The sequence below is a fragment of the Bos mutus genome, chromosome 19 (genome assembly GCF_027580195.1).
Source record: "Bos mutus isolate GX-2022 chromosome 19, NWIPB_WYAK_1.1, whole genome shotgun sequence".
Classification (NCBI taxonomy): domain Eukaryota; kingdom Metazoa; phylum Chordata; class Mammalia; order Artiodactyla; family Bovidae; genus Bos; species Bos mutus.
This window is the reverse complement of record NC_091635.1, coordinates 42,801,708-42,823,405: the sequence shown is the minus strand read 5'-3', so window position 1 is coordinate 42,823,405 and position 21,698 is coordinate 42,801,708. Positions and strand designations below refer to the sequence as shown.

General features: G+C 44.8%; 1 protein-coding gene across 1 annotated transcript in view; it reads left to right on the top strand.

Moving 5' to 3' along the window:
- The window catches only part of LOC102268987 (galectin-9-like), a 56,612-nt gene that overhangs the window by 13,266 nt on the left and 21,648 nt on the right, over positions 1–21,698 (top strand). Inside the window, 4 exon segments of the mRNA XM_014478519.2 lie at positions 4,410–4,449; positions 4,452–4,500; positions 9,512–9,713; positions 10,556–10,666. Coding sequence (XP_014334005.2) covers positions 4,410–4,449; positions 4,452–4,500; positions 9,512–9,713; positions 10,556–10,666 — 402 coding nt within the window.

The window sequence follows — 21,698 nt, the reverse complement described above, 5'->3', positions numbered from 1 at the left end:
GTCTGATTTATCCCCTGATACAACGCTGATCATTTTCATGTCTGGTACTAAATGTTTGCTCACGTGGCTTCCCTAAGGAGGAAGTGTGACCAGTGTGACTGAATGTGCTGCATCCTGTGGCTACAAGTGTTGGGTTGCCCAAAAGATCTTTCTGTTTTTAAGTAAAAATGACAGACAACAGTTTTCATTTTCCCCAAGGACTTTATTGAACAACATAGTCACCATTTTGTTCCACTACCTTCTGCCATGTTTCAGGCAACTTCATAATTCCATCTTCCCCAAAGTTTTTATCTTTTGGAGCAAAGAACTGTTACAGATGCCTTTTACAGTCTTCCAGGGAATCAGATTTTTTCTCCATTAAGATAATTTTTTAAAGACTGAAATAAATGGAAATCTGAAGTTACAGTGTCTAGTGAAAATGGCAGATGAATCAGAACTTCACAGCCAAGCTATAAAAGCTTTCACCTGGTCATCAAAGAAACATGTGATCTTGCGTCATCCTAATGCAAGACTGTGTGTTTTCTGTGGACTCATTCTGGACGCTTTTTCTCAAGTACTGCTTTCAGCTGGGCTAAGTGGAAGCAGTACTTGCTGGAATGAATTACCTGGTTTTCAGGAAGGAGCTCATAATAGAGGGTTCCCTTCCAACCCCACCATATACACATTACCACCTTCTCTGGATGCAGACCAGCCTTTGGTATGTGTGTGGTGGTTCATTTCACTTGGCCCACGATCCTTTCCATTCCACATGATTTTACAGTTTCCACTTTTCATCACCTGTCACAATTTGTTTTATTTATTTATTTATTTATTTTAATTTATTTTTTCACAATTTGTTTTAAAAGTGGAATATTTTCATTACTTTTAAGTAGAGAATCACATGTGAAAATATGGCCAAGAAGTTTTTTTTTTTTTTCCTGCCCATTGACATAACCAAACTGGTGCAAATGATTTTCAATGTGTCATATAGATATTTTGAGTATGTCTGCTATCTCTCATGTGGTGTAATGTTGATTTTTCTCAATTAATGTTCTGATTTGATCGATATAAACTTCAACTGGTCTACTTGACACTGGAGCATCGTCCAGAGAGAAATCTCCAGCACGAAACTTTGCAAACCACTCTTGACACATTCAATCAGTCAGAGCACCTTCCCCATACACTACACAAATCCTTTTCTGCATTTCAGTTGCGTTTTTACCTTTCTTGAAATATTAATAATAAAGCATAATATGCCAAAAATGTTGCTTTTTTTACTTCAATATTAAATGGCTACACAAAAATTCACCGATTTTGATAAGTTTTTTTTTTAATGCATGCTGATATGCTAGCTGTCACAATATAATCTAATAAAATTGCTTATAATGAAGTTAAAGACCACTAAGTGCTACTATAGCCATCTTACAAAGGAAACTGAATGAACTTGATCCTTACCCCTGCCATACATGGAAGGGATGCCACTGACACTTTAAGATGCAGCCCAAGGCACCTCCTCTCTGGACTCTCTCAGGGCCTCAGCATACACAGGTCAGATACAGAGGGACACAGATGGAATCTACGGGGTCCTCGCTCTGTGCCTGGCATCCACTAAGTGTCGTACAAGCCTTAGTTCATTCAGTGCCCACAACGAACTTGTAAAATAAGGTCTGTGATTAGCTATTTAATACATCTCATAGATGAGGAAAGACTGTGGCTTAGAGAATACGGAGGAGCAAAACTAGCCACCCCAAAATGTATTACTCCAGCACGAGGATTTATTTAAGCTGATTCTTTTTTTTTGATTCTTTTTTTATTTTGGCTGTGGGGGGTCTTTGTTGCTGCACGCGAGCTTTCTCTGGTTGCGGCACGTGGGGGCCACTCTCTAGCTGCAGCACTCGGGCTTCTCACTGTGGTGGCTTCTCTTGTTGCGGAGCATGGGCCCTAGGAATGTGGGCTTCAGTAGTTGCGCCTCTCAGGCTCTAGAGAGTGGGCCCAGTAGCTGTGGCACACTGGCTTAGTTGCTCCACCGCACGGGGGATCTTCCCAGACCAGGAATCGAACCTGAGCCCTCTGCATTGCAAGGCAGATGCTTAACCACTGGACCACCAGGGAAGCTCTAGGCTGATTCTTTTTAAGAAAAAATAAAAAGACTTCAATTTTTCTTGTTACTACCATATCAACTGCTGCAAAGAATGTAGATAAGGGGCCTGTGCCAGGAGTAGAACCGTGACCAGTGATATGTACAGAAGAATCTGGGTGAGGTGTGGTGGGAGAACCCAGCAGGGCCTAGAGATCAGAGTTTACTTTCTATCCAGCCAGCACTTATTTACCAAACATCTGCTTTTCTGTACCATGTGAGTTGCCTTCCTCTTCTCTGAAGTCCCAAACCATCACCCTCAACATCGTCTTCTGTCTTAGCTGAAGGTGGTATTTAAGCAGAGGGCTTCGACCACTGTGGTGAGTTAGCTCTCCTGCGTCTCTCCCATGTATACATGCTATTAAACTTTTGTTAGCTTTTTCTCTCATTAAACTGTCTCCTGTCAATTTAATTCTTAGACTGGCCAGAAGAACCTAGAGGGGTAGAGGAAAATTTCTTCCTTCCTCAACATCATCATAGTTCATCCATGTTATAACCTGAGTCAGAATTCCCTTCCTTTTTAAGACTAACGATACTGCTTTGTATGTACAGATCTCATTTTATCTAGCCATCCGCTGATGGACACTTGGGTTGCTTCTATCTCTTGGCTATCTTAAGAATACTATGAACGCGATGTACAAGTATCTCCTAAAGTTCCTGTTTTCAGTTCTTTAGGGTATACACCTAGAAGTGGAGTTGCTGGATCATATGATAATTCTGTATTTACTTTGTAGAGGAAACTCCAGACTGTTTTGTAGTATCCTTCTCAGCCTATGTATGGTGATGTGATCAGTTTAGGAACACCTGGGGTCACACGTGAGCCTTTATTACTCGTGGGAGTCCCCAGAGACATTTCCCTAACTGGAATCAATGAGGTGGCTGGTGTGGCCCTTGTGGTTCTTATTATGACTTCAAGACACAGCTTAGCAACGACCATCAGAGAGCTTTGAAAAAACAAGGATTATTCCTCTCAAGTCTTGAATGCCACACGGCCAGATCATCCAGTTGGGAGGAGGGTTCAGAGCATAGACCTGGGTTCCACATTTATTGAGGTCCAAGTGTGGGGTGGTTAGGCAGGAATCAGAGGGCAGGAGAGACATGTGGGTCCCTCACTTGGTTATCCAAGTTCCCCAAGGCTTTCTAGAGAGGAGAACGTCATGGATGGGACTGGCCTGGGTGCTTACCTAGAAGCTGTCATACAGCTGGCAAAGTGTTTATTCAGGATGGGTGTTTGAAAGGGATGCTTTAGAGATCAGAAGCTTAATGCCAGGCACTTAGCATCAGACATGTTCACTCCATTTCCCATCACAGCCTCACCTTTTAACATTCCCACCAAGGGTGCAAAAGGCCTCCTTCCTCCACGTCGTCATCAACATTTGTCAGTGTTAGGTAGGTAGAATAGGGAAAAGGAGTCCAAAATGGCGGTGGCTAAAAGACAAGGAAGGTCAAAGGAAGGTCCGAGGACCAGAGTGAAAACTTCAGGCAGAACAAACAGCACTCCTGGCTAAGCCCAATTTGCATACGGCAGGCCCAGGTGGAGGAAAAAACATATAAAAGGAGGAGCCAAAGCGCTCTCTCACGGACTCTCTCTCCCGCGTGCATGCATGCGCTCTCTCTCTCTTTCTCTCTCTCTCTTTCTCCCTCCCCATGCACTCCTCCACTCTCTTCTCTTCGAGTCTTGGATTCTCCTGCTATCTTCTAAATAAAATGGAGCTGTAACACTGATTTGCCTAATAGCTGTAACATGGTTTGTCCAAGACCCGAGAGCTGTGATGCGCCGAGGGCTTTAATGTCCGTTGCTCCAAATCTTTGTTGTGACGAGACAAAGAACTGAGGAACATACACTCGCGTGACAGTCAGTTTTTGTTTTTTGAGAGTGTGAGGGGGTTGACACATTCAGAACACATGCCACAGTGTAGGGTGCAGAGAACCGAGAGTCTCAGACAAGTGTCTGGGTCTTTGAATAATGGAGCTCTGGGGGCATCTCTTGCCTCCTCAAGACCAGAGCCAGGCCCTGGAATGGGATGCAGTGAAACACAGTGATGCCAGGCTGCCAATCTGTCCCTGTCACATCCTCTGAGAGCTGCAGGGGCTCCTTCTCTCAACCTCAGATGGTCTGTGTAACTAACTCGTTCCAGGCCTGGAAGGTCCGTGGAGCTGAGCCTCCTTCTGTCTTGTTCACGGCTGCACTTGGCCCCTAGCCTGCTGCCCCACACCCAGGCCAGCCCCTGGCCAGTGCTGAAGAGGATGGAGAGAAGGAAGCAGACCAGTGACCACTGTTCCCTCCCCGCAGCACATCCCCTTCACCGGGAGGATAGAAGGGGGTCTCCATTCAGACACAAGATCACCATCATGGGGAGTGTTCATTCCTTAGGTGGGAACAGGTACTGGGAATGGTCGTCTCTCTCAGCTTCATCCCTGAGCAAACCATGGTGCTGTCAGCTCAGGATGGTCCACACAGCACCTTCTGAGCACCCTCACCAGCTCAGGGGATGGGAAGGGCCCCACGCCCCTACCAACAATGCACAGCCTGAAAGGTTGTTGTTGAATCATGTGAAGACACCAGGATTCTTGGCCCCCGGAGGAGAAGAATTCAATCCGGGGCCAGAGACGAGGCTTGATCGCTCAGAGCTTTTGTGTAATAAAGTTTTATTAAAGTATAAAGGAGATAGAGAAAGCTTCTGACATAAGCATCAGAAGGGGGCAGAAAGAGTACTAGTGTACTCTTTCTAGTGTTAACAATGAGGTTATATAATCCAAAGAATGTCTGGAGGTTGTAAAGACCTCACCAGACCTACTCCCATAATTTACATTTTAAGATAACAGAATTAGCCAGAAGGTTTAATCCAGAGACTGTCCTTAATCCAGAGACTGTCCTCAGGCAGGATACATTATTGTTATATAATCCTAAGGAATGTAGAGAAGGAAAAAAAGTTTGTCTTTTCTTCCTCCTTGAGAATTCCAGACCCCTCTCTCCTTGGGGACCCCTAGACTCCTTATCAACCTGCCTAGGAAATGACTCTCTCAAGCCCCCCTGCCACCTACCTGTAGCAGACGGGGCACCATTAACCAGACTCCCCAGAGACGGGGGGAATGGAGGCTCACAGTCTAGGAGGGAAGCAGGCCAGCCCAGAGAAGTTCTAGGACTGAACTTTGTGCACAATGACCCAGAGCTGCAGATACGTCAACCTTCTCCATTTCTAATAGCCACTCCCATCTACTTCAGAACCCTCATGTGAGGGGATGTGGAAATATTTAAAGTTGCCTTTAAAGCTGTAATTTGTTTCAGTTTCTCTTTCAGTTTCAAGATCTTTTCCGGAAAATGCAAATCAATTCAAAATATTAATATCTCATTTCTGTTTCCCGTTCCCCTCCTGCTCAAGGGGTCTATTGGGAAACTTGCACATGTTCTCAGAAGCAGTAGGGGTCCTCAGGTGTTCACAAATCCCAGGTAGAACTCTCCTGAGGCCCACTCTGTCCACCGAGGCCCCTCAGGACACGTGGTCTTTCTCTGAAGCCTCTCTATCCAATCTCAGCTGGCTTCTGCCCTCGCTGGTCCTCTCATCACTTTGCATGGGGTCCAGGACCTTCTAGATCCCTCCAGGCCCCTCGCCCCACAGCCCTACCTCTACATCTGGATTCTGGATGACTTCCTCTGCCACTGCCTCCCCTGCCAGGTGACACACTGACTGTGTGGCCATGGACTCTGAGAGCCCTGCGTGCCCCCAGGGGACTCGGAGGGAAGTGAGGCACCCAGTTCCCCAGAAACTCTGTCAGTGGGGGAATCGGGGACCTTGTCTCTGAACTCCCATCTCTCTCTCTCCCTCTTCCTCTGCTGACCCTTCCTCCCAGCACAGGAGCATTTTCTACTCCCGCTCTGCCTGATAGACCCGTCTCTACCTTTGAGGGTCCCTCTTCCGATGGTACCTGCTGTTCTCTCCTTCCCAGGGGCGGAATTTTCAAAGGAACACAGCAATGAAGCTGGAGGACCCCCAAAGGAAAACTACTTCCAGAGATATTTCAGAAACACTTTTCTCCACTTTAGGAATAGGGACTTAGATGTTGCCATTTCAGTCACTTGGAGCTTCCTTTTCCTTGGATAGAGGACGGCTGGGTTCAGGGCCATAACAGTTCCTCGTGGCCCTGCTGGATTAAACCTCACAGAGCACCCTAGTGTTGAGGACAGCATCCAGAAATCACCTCCTTCACAGAGGAAGCAAATGGGCTCTGCAAATAAGAGGGCTCCTGGACAGATACCCTGAAGAAGCATAATTGAAAAAGACACATGTACCACAGTGTTCATCACAGCACTATTTACAACAGCTAGGACATGGAAGCTACCTAGATGTCCATCAACAGATGATTGGATGTACCAGGATTGTGGTACATACATACAACAGAATATTACTCCCTTTAAAAAGGAACACATTTGAGTCAGTTAAATGAGGTAGATGAATGAAGTCACAAAGAGGAAAACAAATATCATATATTAATGCATATATATATGGGATCTAGAACAATGGTACTGACGAACCTCTTTGCAGGGTAGTAATGGAGATGCAGACATAGAGAACAGATTTGTGGAAACAGTGGGGAAGGAAAGGGTGGGCCAAATTGAGTAAGTAACATGCATATTACCATATGCAAAACTAGATAGCTAGTGGAAATTTGCTGTATGACACAGGGAACTCAAATCTGGTGCTCTGGAACACCTAGAAGGCTGGGATGGGGTGGGGAGGTGGGAAGGAAGTTCAAGAGGGAGAGGATATTTGTATACCTATGGCTGATTCATGTTGATACATGGGAGAAACCAACACAATATTGTAAAACAATTATCCTCCAATTAATAATAAATTTAAAATAATTTAAAAGAGTTAATTCCAGCTATCCACTCATAGTCCTTCCAAAAAGAGTTACTTACTTGGGGATTTCCTAGGAAGGCAGTCGCCCTATTTCTGGGCTGGGCCGCTTGAGGATAGCATAGTCCAGGATCATTGCAAATGACAAAAACTTCAGAGCTGGGGTTGGGATCCAGGTCTGCTGACCCCACAGATAGACACACACCAGCCTCCACTGAGGGACACGGGCTCACGTGAGGTCCCCACTCCTGAACCTAGTGCTTATTCTATGTCTCCCCTTAGACACCATCTCTGTAGGTGTCCCATTGATGTCACCTGTTCTTTCCATGTGTCCTCTTCTTTCCCAACTGAGCAGACACAGGCTGGCCTCCAATGAGCCACCACTTGGTCCCAAAGACTCTCACTTCTAGGGATGTTTCTCCACTTCCACCTTGGACACAAATTTCTTTACCCATTTCCTCCTTATTTTTATTATTTTTTTGTATATTTATTGTCTTTATTTTTTAATATAAATTTATGAATTTTAATTGTATGCTAATTACTTTACAATATTATATTGGTTTTGCCATACATCAACATGAATCCGCCATGGGTATACATGTATTCCCCATCCTGAACCTCCTTCCCACTTCCCTCCCAGTACCATCTCTTTGGGTCATCCCAATGCACCAGCCCCAAGCATCCGGTATCATACATTGAACCTGGACTGGCAATTTGTTTCATATATGATATTATACATGTTTCAATGCCATTCTCCCAAATCATCCCACCCTCTCCCTCTCCCAGAGTCCAAAAGACTGTTCTATACGTCTGTGTCTCTTTTGCTGTCTTGCATACAGGGTTATCATTATCATCTTTCTAAATTCCATATATATGCGTTAGTATACTGTATTGGTGTTTTTCTTTCTGGCTTACTTCACTCTGTATAATAGGCTCCAGTTTCATCCACCTCATTAGAACTGATTCAAATGTATTCTTTTAAATGGCTGAGTAATACTCCATTGTGTATATGTACCACAGCTTTCTTATCCATTTGTCTGCTGATGGACATCTAGGTTGCTTCCATGTCCTGGCTATTATAAACAGTGCTGCAATGAACATTGGGATACACGTGTCTCTTTCAATTCTGGTTTCCTCGGCAGTGGGATTGCTGGGTCATAAGGCAATTCTATTTCCAGTTTTTTAAGGAATCTCCACACTGTTCTCCATAGTGGCTGTACTAGTTTGCATTCCCACCAACAGTGTAAGAGGGTTCCCTTTTCTCCACACCCTCTCTAGCACTTATTGCTTATAGACTTTTGGATAGCAGCCATTCTGTCTGGCATGAAATGGTACCTCATTGTGGTTTTGATTTGCATTTCTCTGATAAGGAGTGATATTGAGCATATTTTCATGTGTTTGTTAGCCATCTGTATGTCTTCTTTGGAGGAATGTCTGTTTAGTTCTTTGCCACAGTCATCAAGACAGTATTGTACTGGCTGCTGCTGCTAAGTCACTTCAGTCGTGTCCGACTCTGTGAGACTCCATAGATGGCAGCCCACCAGGCTCCCCCGTTCCTGGGGTTCTCCAGGCAAGAACACTGGAGTGAGTCGCCATTTCCTTCTCCAATGAATGAAAGTGAAAAGTGAAAGTGAAGTTGCTCAGTCACGTCTGACTCTTAGCGACCCCATGGACTGCAGCCTACCAGGCTCCTCCGCCCATGGGATTTTCCAGGCAAGAGTAATGGACTGGGGTGCCATTGCCTTCTCCGATGGTACTGGCGCAAAGACAGAAACATAGACCAATGGAACAAAATAGAAAGCCCAGAGATAAATCCATGCACCTATGGACACCTTATCTTTGACAAAGGAGGCAAGAATATACAATGGAGAAAAGACAATCTCTTTAACAAGTGGTGCTGGGAAAACTGGTCAACCACTTGTAAAAGAATGAAACTAGAACACTTTCTAACATCATACACAAAAATAAACTCAAAATGGATTAAAGATCTAAACGTAAGACCAGAAACTATAAAACTCCTAGAGGAGAACATAGGCAAAACACTCTCCGACATAAATCACAGCAGGATCCTCTATGACACACCTCCCAGAATATTGGAAATAAAAGCAAAAATAAACAAATGGGACCTAATTAAAATTAAAAGCTTCTGCACAACAAGGGAAACTATAAGCAAGGTGAAAAGACAGCCTTCAGAATGGGAGAAAATAATAGCAAATGAAGCAACTGACAAAGAACTAATCTCAAAAATATACAAGCAACTCCTGTAGCTCAATTCCAGAAAAATAAATAACCCAATCAAAAAATGGTCCTCCTTATTTTTAGAAAACCACACTGTAAGGACACAATGTGGTAACTGTACAAAACACACTAAGGTGAATGAGGTGAACCAAAGGGATGGGAAGAGAGTAGGGATGAGTACCAACCAGCCACGCAGGTTGTATGCAGGTTCCCAGATGGATGTCAGTCAAAGAGTGAGCACCTCCTGTTCCCACCCTTGGCAGTAAGCCAGGATACTGTCTGATTTTCCTTGACCTAGGTTTGAAGTAAACTTTCAGATTGCTTTCAGTGACATCAACAACATTGCCTTCCACTTCAACCCTCGGTTTGAAGACAATGGCTATGTGGTTTGCAACACAAGGCAGAACAGAAGCTGGGGGCCGGAGGAGAGGAAGATGCAGATGTCCTTCCAGAGGGGGATTCACTTTGAGCTCTGCTTCCAGGTAGAGAGCTGGTTCAAGGTGAGCAGGAGTTCTCCTCTGTTTACTTCAGCTGCCTGTCCCTCACCTCAATTAGGTGCCCTGAATAGCCTTTAACTAGTCAGATGAGCAACACCTTTGTACAGAGAAGAGGACCATTTCCTCATAAGGTTGCAGTCTCCTTGCACACCTTCACTTCATCTACAGGTGCACCTGTTGCTTCTTTTCCTGGAAATAAGCACCAGATAAGTCACCATGGTGCTTTTTGGTCTCCTGGGTCTTTAAAGTCCAAGTTATTTCCATTCCTCTGTTGTAGCCCTTCTTCCACTCCAGGTCCCTGGGAACATTTTTGGTTCTGTTATGTTCGTGCTGCCTTTATCCAGGTGTTACTAATGGCTTAGCTTTACTGGGCACTGCACATTGCTTTTGAGAGCAGAGCAGTGTCCCTGAGCTTGGGGAGAGGGAAAGGGGGATGAGTCCACCTGTGTCTGTGCTTCTCTGTGTGAACATGGATGTCCCCAGCCCCTCATCATGCAACCTGAGGTCACCTCTCCTCTGCTCCTCACCAACATTTGTTTGTATATTTCAATATGCATATTTCAGTAACACCCACATGATCTAAGATTAGAAAGACAAACCTATTGCAATAAACAAGGAGAAGAACTGAAAATCCAACAACTAGAGCCACCTAGAGATTGGATGTGTTTTGGGTCCCAAGCATGTTCCTATAACTGTTGCAACTCTGAAAGCTAATGCCCAGACCTGCAGAGGATTGATATGAAAACTAGACACAGGTCTAAACTCCAGAGGCAGGGGTGCAGAAGCTTGGGTGTGTTCCCACCTGACCAGGGACACTCTCTTGACATGTATATTCATCTTGACAGGTGATGGTGAATGGGAACCTCTTCATGCAGTATGCCCACTGCATACCCTTGCACAGTGTCAACACCATCACAGTCGCCAGCCTTGTGAATGTGTCCAAGATCAGCTTCCAGGTAAGACTGTCCCCAGGGAACCCAGCCCCTGGCTCAGGGCCCCAGACTCTGTGTGGGCCCTGCTGTGTGGACCCAAAGGTGTGAGCCAGTCTCCTTTCCAGATGGCTCTGGGGACACACCTCTGGCTCCCCGTCCTGTCCTCCTTGCGCCGCTGTTTCTGCCTGGGGCCCCCGCTCAGTCTCCTCGTTCCTATGCCACTCGTCTCTGTTACTTTCTATCCCCACTCTGCTTAGGGGGCTGTGTGGTTCTAGAAAGAATCCAGGCTTGGAAATCAAACTGAACCCAGCTCAAATCCCCAGCTCTGCCATTCTCATCGGCTGGGGGATCTGAAACAAGTGACTTCACCTCTCCCAGCCTTGGTTTCCTCCGCATTGAAATGAGCACAGCTTGCAGCTCCATGGGTCTTTGTATATGAGTTCAGTGAGGCCATACACATCACAGGGCACAAAATAGTCTGCTGGGGCCACTCCTGGGTCTGGCTGACCCTCTCTGTGTTTTAAATTTTTTGAGTGTGTAACCAGCATCTATAAGGTCAGGAGTAGTTTTGCAAGATGAAAAATTTCTGGGGCTGGATGGTGCTGATGGTGGCACAATTATGAGAATGGACTTAATGCCACTGAACTGTATTACACTTAAGATGGTAAGTTTTATGTGATGTGCTTTTCACCACTATTTAGGAAGAGGTCAAGCAGATTGCTTCTTCCTCCCGAGGATGGAGAGGGCCTAGGAGACAGATTACCTCCATGGTTCTAACCAGAAAATTCCATACTGACTGATTAAAACTACATTCCTGGGGAAGGTCAGAGATCCAGTTAAGTCAGGTGTTACATGCAGGTTTGGTTTCGTGGACTTCCTTAAAACGGAAGCCATTTTAAGCCTGTGGTTTTATCTTTTAACTATACTCTTGAGCAGGCTTCTCTGATAGCTCAGCTGGTAAAGAATCCACCTTCAATCCAGGAGACCTCGGTTTGATTCCTGGGTTGGGAAGATCCACTGGAGAAGGGATAGGCTATCCACTCCAGTATTCTTGGGCTTCCCTGGTGGCTCAGATGGTAAAGAATCCACCTGCAATGCAGGAGACCTGGGTTCGATCCCTGGGTTGGGAAGATTCCCTGGAGGAGAGCATGGTAAAAAACTCCAGTATTCTTGCCTGGAGAATCTCATGGACAGAGGATCCTAGTAGGCTACAGTCCATGGGGTGGCAAGGAGTCGCACACAACTGAGAGATATGCACAGCACAGCACAGCTATTCTTGAGCATGCTGTCAGCCTAATCAAGAGATGTAATCAGAATTTAAGGCTTTAATATCATTCTGTGCTACCAATCTCTAGTCCCCACAGCTTTTTGACCCTTGGTGTGGTATTTAGAAGTCCTTGATGGTGGTTTAGTTGCTAAGTTGTGTCCAACTCTTGTGACCCCATGGACTATAGCCCACCACGGTCATCTGCCATGGGATTTCCCAGGCAAGAATACTGGAGTGGATTGCCATTTCCTTCTCCAGGGGACCTTCCCAACCCAGGGTTTGAACCCATGTATCCTGTATTGCAAGCAGATTCTTTACTGCTGAGCCACCTGGGAAGTCCTTCAAGAGCCATTACATTTTTGCTTAATCCTTGTGACACATTTATAACCAAGCAGCACCCTATAGCATCTTCCTGGGAGAGCCCTAACCCCCATGTCTGTAATAAACCTTTAGCCTCCTAGGCCTTCCCCAAGTTTCAAGGAAAAACTTTAATCAGAAAAGTGAGAAAATGCAGAAACAAAGGAAAACGTTCAAGACAACATGATAATAGTTAGCCGTTAAACAGAAAGACGTTTAGTTCCTCCTGAAGAGCTATAGATAATGAAGACATGCTCTTTTAACTCAGCTGTGTCTGACTCAGACAATATTCTGAGCCAAATCCTTTGTCTTGTTTTACAGAAGCAAAAATCCCCACCAGGTGGAAGGAGTTAACTGTATGCTGTCCACAAGGACATAGAACCAGGAAGCTTGATGATGCTGACTCCCAATTACCTCACCACCTACCAATCAGAAGATATCCTTCAGCTGATCACCCACCCCACAATTCTCTCCCTCACCCTGTCTTTAAAAACCTTTCCCTAAAAGCCATCAGAGAGTTTGGGTTTTATTAAGCACGAGCTGTCTGAACTCCTTGCTTGTTTCGTTTTCAGTTGCTAAGTCATGTCCAAGTCTTTTCAACCCCATGGACTATAGCCCGCCAGGTTCCTCAGTCCATGGGAACTTCCCAGGCAAGATTACTGGAGTGGGTTACCATTTCCTTCTCCAGGGGATCTCCCTGACTCAGGGATCAAACGTGCGTCTCCAGCATTGCAGGTGGATTCTTTATTGCTGAGTCACCCTTGCTTAATACATGTAATAAACACTGCACTTCCCTTCATCACAGCCTGGTGTCAGTAGATTGGCTTTACTGTGCATGGATGAATCTTAATTAGTGAAGAAAAATCTGATCTAGATAGTTATGGATAGATTGGAAATTCTAATGATAAATATGGTTGAAAGACTGATTGCCTTGCTTAGCAAGGAATTGGGGCATACAACTGGGGCAACATCTTCCCAAGTCAATGCCAGAGAAAGAAAGGAAAGGAAAAGGAGGAAGGGTTTAATGTTTGGTTAAAGTTGAAGACTTCATCTGCCACCTTTCAGGCAGAAGCAGTCTACCTGGCTGTCAGCTACTGCCGTTCCTCATCAGTTTGATTCAAGGTCTCCAGCACTTGTACAGGACCAGGTGTCAGTTGGGATCTTCTTCAGTCATGAGATGTGCATCCAAGGTTCAAGTCTCTGGAGCTCGACTCCCTTTTGGGTAGTTGGGAGAACATGGTAATCTCTTTATAAGGAGATAACATGGGAGTCTTTGCTCTTAGTGATTTCAAACATGGTAGAAGACAATTGGGACTGAGTTTGCCCAGTCATAGCTAGGCTAAGTGCCTTCCAAGCCTCTGATCATTCAGTGCTCATGACAATTGTATACAACAAGGCCTGTGATTAACTATATCTCACAGATGAGGAAAGATTGAAACTTAGAGAGTATAGGGGAGCAAAATTTGCTACCCCACAACATGTCACTTTGGCATGAGGATTCATTTAAGCTGATTCTTTTTAAGAAACTGAAGACTGGACGTTTTTCTTGTTACCTCCTCCTCAACTGCAGCAAGGAATATAGATAAAACATCTTTATAGAAAAAGAGCCTTGACCAATGTTATCTACAGAAGAACCTGGGGGAGATGTGGTGGGGAAACCCGACAGAGACTAGAGATCAGAGTCCATTCTGTGCACCAAGCTCTTATTTACCAAACACTGGCTTTTCTGTGAATTGCCTTCCTCCTCTTTGAAGTTGCAAACAATTACCCTCAACATCCTCTCCCATCTTTGACCAAAGGTAGTATGCACCCCACTCCAGTACTTTGCCTGGAAAATCCCATGGATGGAGGAGCCTGGTAGGCTGCAGTCCATGGGGTCGCTAAGAGTCGGACACGATTGAGTGACTTCCCTTTCACTTTTCACTTTCATGCATTAGAGAAGGAAATGGCAACCCACTCCAGTGTTCTTGCCTGGAGAATCCCAGGGATGGGGGAGCCTGGTGGGCTGCCGTCTATGGGGTCGCACAGAGTCGGACACGACTGAAGTGACTTAGCAGCAGCAGTATTTAAGATGAGGGCTTTGACCATTTTGGTGAGTTAGTTCTCCTGGATTGCTCTCATGTATATATGTTACTAAACCCTTGTTAGATATTTCTCCTGCTAATCTGTCTCATCTCAATTTAATCTTAGACCAGCCAGAAGAATCTAGCAGCTTAGAGGAAAATTTCTTCATTCCCCAACATCCATGTTCTAACCTGTGTCAGAATTCCCCTCCTTTTTAAGGTTGAATGATATTATTGTATGTACAGACCTCATTTTGTGTATCTAGTCATCCTTCGATGGACACTTGGATAGCTCTTATCTAGCTATTGTACTAATACCATGAACATGACGGTACAAATATCTCTTCAGGTTCTTGCTTTCAGTTCTTTGGGGTATATACACAGAAGTAGAAATGCTGGATCATACGGTAATTCTGTGTTTAGTTTTTAGAGGACCCACCATTTTGTAGTGTCCGTCTCTGACTGTGCATAGTGACGCTCTCCATTCAGGAACACCTAAAGGCATTCACATGTTTATTTACTACTCGTGGGAGCCCCAGAGACATTAGCCCAGCTGGAGCCAGTGCTGTGGCTGGACAGATCCTTGTGGTTCTTATTATGACTGCAAGACATAGTCAGCATCAACCATCAGGAAGCTTTGAAAAAATAAGGATTATTACTCTCAAGTCCTGACCACCACACAGGACAATGGTCAGTGGGAAGGAGGGGGTGAGAGCACAGACCTGGGTTTCTGCTTTTATTGGGGCTCGAGGGTAGGGTGGTTAGGCAGGAACCAGGGGGTAAGAAGGTCACTCACATGGTTATCTAGGTTTCCCAAGGCTTGCTAGAAAGGGAAACTTCATGGGCCGGGCCAGCTGGGAGCTTTCCTATAAGCTGTCGTCCAGTTGGTGATGTGTTTATTCAATATGGATGTTTGAAATGGATGCTTTGGCAATCAGAAGCGTAATGCCAGGCCCTTAGGATCAGGCAGGCACACTGCGTTTCCCACTGCAGCCTCACCAATTAACATTCCTATCAACAAAACAAAAGGCCTCCTTTTGCCACATCCCCATCAACACTTGTTGGTTAATGGCTTTTTGAGAGTGTGAGGTGGCCAGCACTTTTAGAACAGATCCTATAATCTACAGTGCAGAGAATAGATACCCTCAGATGAGTGTCTGGACTTAGAATAATGAAACTTGAGGGCTGCCTCTCACCTCCTTAAGACCAGAGTCAGGCCCTAGGAACAGATCACAGTGACTGCACAGTGATGCCAGGCTGCTGAGGTCAACTGTAACAGGCACTGGGTCTTGAAGATGCCTCCCTACTGTCTCCATTCATCTGGAAACCCACTGGCCTTTGGGTTTAGCTGTTGCCCTCCCGGCAGTTGGGGAGAGACCATGGGCTCTCCTTGTTGGACTGGACTCTTTGTGACTCACCTCCAAGCAGCCTGGTGATGCCAGGGTGTGTGTTTGCTAGAACTCTAGCTTTCCCAGTGTCTGCCTGGACTCTGGGAGTTTAGGGGTGGTTTTCAATTTTTTTTTAATTTACTAATTTATGTATTTTACTTGGCTGTACTGGTTCTTCGTTGCTTTGCACTGACTTTCTCTAGTTGCAGTGAGCGGGGGCTACTCTTCAGTGCAGTGCCTGGGCTTCTCATTGCTGTGGCTTCTCTTGTTGCTGAGCATAGGCTTTAGGGGTGTGGGCTTCAGCATTTACAGCACGTGAGCTCTAGACCATGGGCTCAGTAGTTGTGGCTCGTGGGCTTAGTTGCTCCATCACATGTGGAGTCTTCTGGGACCAAGGATCAAACCTGTGTTCTCTACATTCTCAGGTGGATTCCCATCCACTGTGCCACCACGGAAGTTTTGTGGTGTTTTCTAAACAGTTCTTTCTTGAGATATGGTTCATATCTCAATATGTTTATTGAGAACATATTATTTATGTTCATGTAAACACACAGATGTACAAGTTTGTGTGTTGCAAACAGCTGCATGACCACCATCCAGGTCAAGCTCCAGGACATTTCTAGCACCCAGATGACTCCTTCGAGTCCCTCCTAGTTGGTGCCTGCCATGGGTCATTGCTTTTCAGACTTATTATTGGATTCTATCTGATAGAATGCTCCCGGCCTGTGCTCACTTGTCTGGCTCCTGTGCTCAACTGTAAGGTTCGTTGAAGACCTTGCCTGCATCTTTGGTCTTTCTTTATTGCTGAGGGCTAGTCCATTGCAGGGGCTTCCCTTGTGGCTCACTGGTAAAGAATCTGCCTGCACCCAAAAGAAACTATCAGAAAATTACTATGGCTAATCAGTGAATTCAGCAAAGTTGCGGATACAAGGTCAATACACAGAAATCACTTGCATTCCTATATACTAACAATGAAATAAGAAAGTGAAATTAGGGAATCAATCCCATTCACCATTGCAACAAAAAGAATAAAATATCTAGGAATAAATCTACCTAAGGAGACAAAAGAACTGTATATGGAAAATTATAAGACACTGATGAAAGAAATCAAAGACGACATAAACAGATGGAGAGATATTCCATGTTTCTGGGTAGGAAGAATCAATATTATAAAAATGACTGTACTACCAAATGCAACCACTCCAGTATTCTTGCCTGGAGAATCCCATGGGCAGAGGAGCCTGGTGGGCTACAGTCCATGGGGTCGCAAAGAGTCAGACACGACTGAGTGACTTCACTTTCACTTTCTGTGTATTCTTGCCACCTCTTCTTAATATCTTTCGCTTCTGTTAGGTCCATACCATTTCTGTCCTTTATCAAGCCCATCTTTGCATGAAATGTTCCCTTGGCATCTTTAAATTTCTTGAAGAGGTCTCTAGTTTTTCCCATTCTGTTGTTTTCCTCTATTTCTTTGCATTGATTGCTGAGGAAGGCTTTCTTATCTTTCCTTGTTATTCTTTGGAACTCTGCATTCAGATGGGAATATCTTTCCTTTTCTCCTTTGCTTTTCATTTCTCTTCTTTTCACAGCTATTTGTAAGGCCTCCTCAGACAGCCATTTTGCTTTTTTGCATTTCTTTTCCATGGGGATGGTCTTGATCCCTGTCTCCTGTACAGTGTCATGAACCTCTGTCCATAGTTCATCAGGCACTCTATGCCAAAGAATGCTCAAATTATGAGTGCACAATTGCACTCATCTCACACGCTAGTAAAGTAATCCTCAAAATTCCCCAAGCCAGGCTTCAATAGTACGTGAACCATCAAGTTCCAGATGTTCAAGCTGGATTTAGAAAAGGCAAAGGAACAAGAGATCAAATTGCCAACATCCACTGGATCATCAAAAGAGGAAGAGAGTTGCAGAAAAACATCTATTTCTGCTTTATTGACTATGCCAAAGCCTTTGACTGTGTGGATCACAATAAACTGTGGAAAATTCTGAGATGGGAATACCAGACCACATGACCTGCCTCTTGAGAAACCTATATGCAGGTCCGGAAGCAACAGTTAGAACTGGACATGAAACAACAGACGGGTTCCAAATAGGAAAAGGAGTATGTCAAGGCTGTATATTGTCACCCTGCTTATTTAACTTATATGCAGAGTACATCATGAGAAACACTGGGCTGGAGAAAGCACAAGCTGGAATCAAGATTGCCAGGAGAAATATCAATAACCTCAGATATGCAGATGATACCACCCTTATGGCAGAAAGTGAAGAGGAACTCAAAAGCCTCTTGATGAAAGTGAAAGTGGAGAGTGAAAAAGTTAGCTTAAAGCTCAACATTCAGAAAACGAAGATCATGGCATGTGGTCCCATCACTTCATGGGAAATAGATGGGGAAACAGTGGAAACAGTGTCAGACTTTATATTTTTGGGCTCCAAAATCACTGCAGATGGTGATTGCAGCCATGAAATTAAAAGACGCTTACTCCTTGGAAGGAAAGTTATGACCAACCTAGATAGCATATTCAAAAGCAGAGACATTACTTTGCCAACAAAGGTTTGTCTAGTCAAGGCTATGGTTTTTCCAGTGGTCATGTATGCATGTGAGAGTTGGACTGTGAAGAAAGCTGAGTGCCAAAGAATTGATGCTTTTGAACTGTGGTGTTGGCGAAGACTCTTGAGAGTCCCTTGGACTTCAGGGAAATCCAACCAGTCCATTCTGAAGGGGATCAGTCCTGGATGTTCTTTGGAAGGACTGATGCTGAAGCTGAAACTCCAGTACTTTGGCCACCTCATGTGAAGAGTTGACCCATTGGAAAAGACTCTGATGCTTGGAGGGATTGGGGGCAGGAGGAGAAGGGGACAACAAAGGATGAGATGGCTGGATGGCATCACCGACTCGATGGACGTGAGTTTGAGTGAACTCGGGGAGTTGGTGATGGACAGGGAGGCCTGGCATGCTGCAATTCATGGGGTCACACAGAGTCAGACATGACTGAGTGACTGAACTGAACTGATGGGTACCTTATTTTTGACAATGGAGGCAAGAATATACAATGGGGCAAAGACAGCCTCTTCAATAAGTGGTTGGTTACGGGAAAACTGGACAGCTATGTGCAAAAGAATGAAATTAGAACACTTTCTAACACCATACACAAAGATAAACTCAAAATGGATTAAAGACCTAAATGTAAGATCAGAAACGACAAGACTCTTAGAGGAAAACATAGGCAGAACACTCGATGACATAAATCAAAGCAAGATCTTCCATGACCCACCTCCTAGAGTAATGGAAATAAAAACAAAAATAAACAAGTGGGACCTAATTTAACTTAAAAGCTTTTCCACAGCAAAGGAAACTACAAACAAGGTGAAAAGACAACCCTCAGAATGGGAGAAAATAATAGCAAAGGAAACAACTGACAAAGAATTAATTGGCAAAATAAACAAGCAGCTCATATAACTCAATACCAGAAAGTGGTATTCCGAAATCAAAAAGTGGGAAAAAGACCTAAACAGTCATTTCTCCCAAGACATACAGATGGCTAACAAACACATGAAAAGATGCTCAAATTGCTCATTATTAGAGAAATGCAAATCAGAACTACAATAAGATATCTCTTCATACCAGTCAGAATAGCAATCATCAAAAAGTCTACAAACAATAAATGGTGGAGAGGGTGTGCAGAAAAGGGAACCTTCTTGCATTGCTGGTGGAAATGTAAATTGATACAGTCACTATGGAAGACAATATGGAGATTCCTTAAAAAGCTAGGAATAAAACCACCACGCTGCTGCCGTTGCTGCTAAGTCGCTTCAGTCGTGTCCGACTCTGTGCAACCCCATAGACGGCAGCCCAACAGGCTCCGCCATCCCTGGGATTCTCCAGGCAAGAACACTGGAGTGGGTTGCCATTTCCTTCTCTAATGCATGAAAGTGAAAAGTGAAAGTGAAGTCACTCAGTCGTGTCCGACCCTCGAAACCCCATGGACTGCAGCCTTCCAGGCTTCTCCGTCAATGGGATTTTCCAGGCAAGAGTACTGGAGTGGGATGCCATTGCCTTCTCCGAAAACCACCATATGACCCAGCAATCCCACTCCTAGGCGTATACCCTGAGGAAACCAAAATTGAAAAAGACACATGTACCCCAATGTTCATCGCAGCACTATTTACAGTAGCTAGAACATGGAAGCAACCTAGATGCATCAACAGATGAATGAATAAAGAATTTGTGGTTATATATACCACAGTGGAATATTACTCAGCCATAAAAAGGGATGCATTTGAGTCAATTCTGATGAGGTGGAAGAAACTAGAGCCTATTATACAGTGTGAAGCAAGTCAGAAAGAGAAATATGAATATCATACACTGACGCATACATATGGAACTTTGAAAGGTGGTACTGATTAATTTATTTGCAGGGCAGCACTGGAGAAATAGACACAGAGAACAGACCTATGGACACGGCGGGGAGGGGCAGAGGCAGAGAGTGGAGAGAATAACATGGAAACTCACAATATTATATGTAAAGTAGATAGCCAATGGGAATTTGCTGTATTACTCAGGGAACTCAGAAGGGTGGGATGAGGAGGGAGATGGGAGAGAGGGGACATGGGTGTACCTACAGCTGATTCTTATTGATTGTTAAAGAAAACAACAAAATTCTGTAAAGCAAGTATCCTTCAGTAAAAAAATAAAGTGGTTTAAAAAAAAAAAAAAGAATCCACCTGCCAGTGCAGGAGACCCAGTAGACATGGGTTGGATTTCTGAGCTGGAAAGATCCCCTGGAGGAAGAAATGTTAACCCACTCCGATATTCTTGCCTTGCCTGGATAAATCCATGGACAGAGGAGCCTGATGGGCTATAGTCCAAGGGTTTGCAGAGAGCATTCACTTTCCCCTTTCTTCTGCTGGTGAATGGTTGTGTTGTTTCCAGTGAGAGGCTATGATGAGTGAAGCTGTTGTGCACATGTACATATGATGTCATCTCTCTTGGGTAAATATCTAGGAGTGGAAGAGCCAGGATACAGGAAAGGTATAGGATTAACTTTATCATAATCCACCACCAAGTTTCCAGTGCTGTTGTATTTTACACTCCAACCTGCAGTGAAAGAGTTCCAGTTAGTTGTCCCTATCCCAATCAATGAGGAAACAGTCCTCATGTCCCCAGTGTCCAAGAGGATTGCAAAGAGTCTCTCCTTCTTTCCCTCCTTTCTGTTCCGAGTGTGCCATCTGCCCCTTAAATCCAGTCAAATTCTAGTTGACCCAGGAATCTAGTGGGGATGGAGGGTGGATGGAGGAGGCAAGTGGGCTCTGTCTACAAGAACGTCTCAGAGAAGTCAGTCTGCACATACCGGTCTAGGTGCTCAGTGGGGAGGAAGAAACTAAAGACTTGAAGTTTTTCTTGTTACTCCCCCTCAAGCGCTGCAAAGAATGTAGATAAAGGCCTGTCCCAGAAATAGAGCCATGACCTGTGAGATCTACAGAAGAGCACAGACAAGGTGTGGTGGCACGAGGTGTGGTGAGGAGCCCTCCTTAAGACCAGAGCCAGGCCTGGAAACAGGTCTCAGTGACTGCACGGTGATGCCAGGCTGCTGAGGTCAACTGTGCCAGGCACTGGGTCTTGGAGATGCCTCCCTACTGTCTCTATTCACCTCAAAACCCATTGGCCTTTGGGTTTGGGTGTTGCCCCTCCCTGCAGGGTAGGAGTGGGGCACTGTGCTCTCCTTTAGGACTGGACTCCTTGGGACTCAGCCCCAAGGAGGCTGGAGATGCCAGAGTGCGTGTTTGCTGGAACTCTAGCTGTGCCTGTGTCTCCTTGGCTTCTGGGAGATTTGGGTTTTTTTGAAAAACAGAACTTGACTGAGATACAGTTCACGTAAACACACAGAGCCTGGTCTGCTGGATGAGTTTTTACATTGTAAACAGTTGTGTGACCACCATCCAGATCAGGCTCCAGGACATTCCCAGCACCCAGC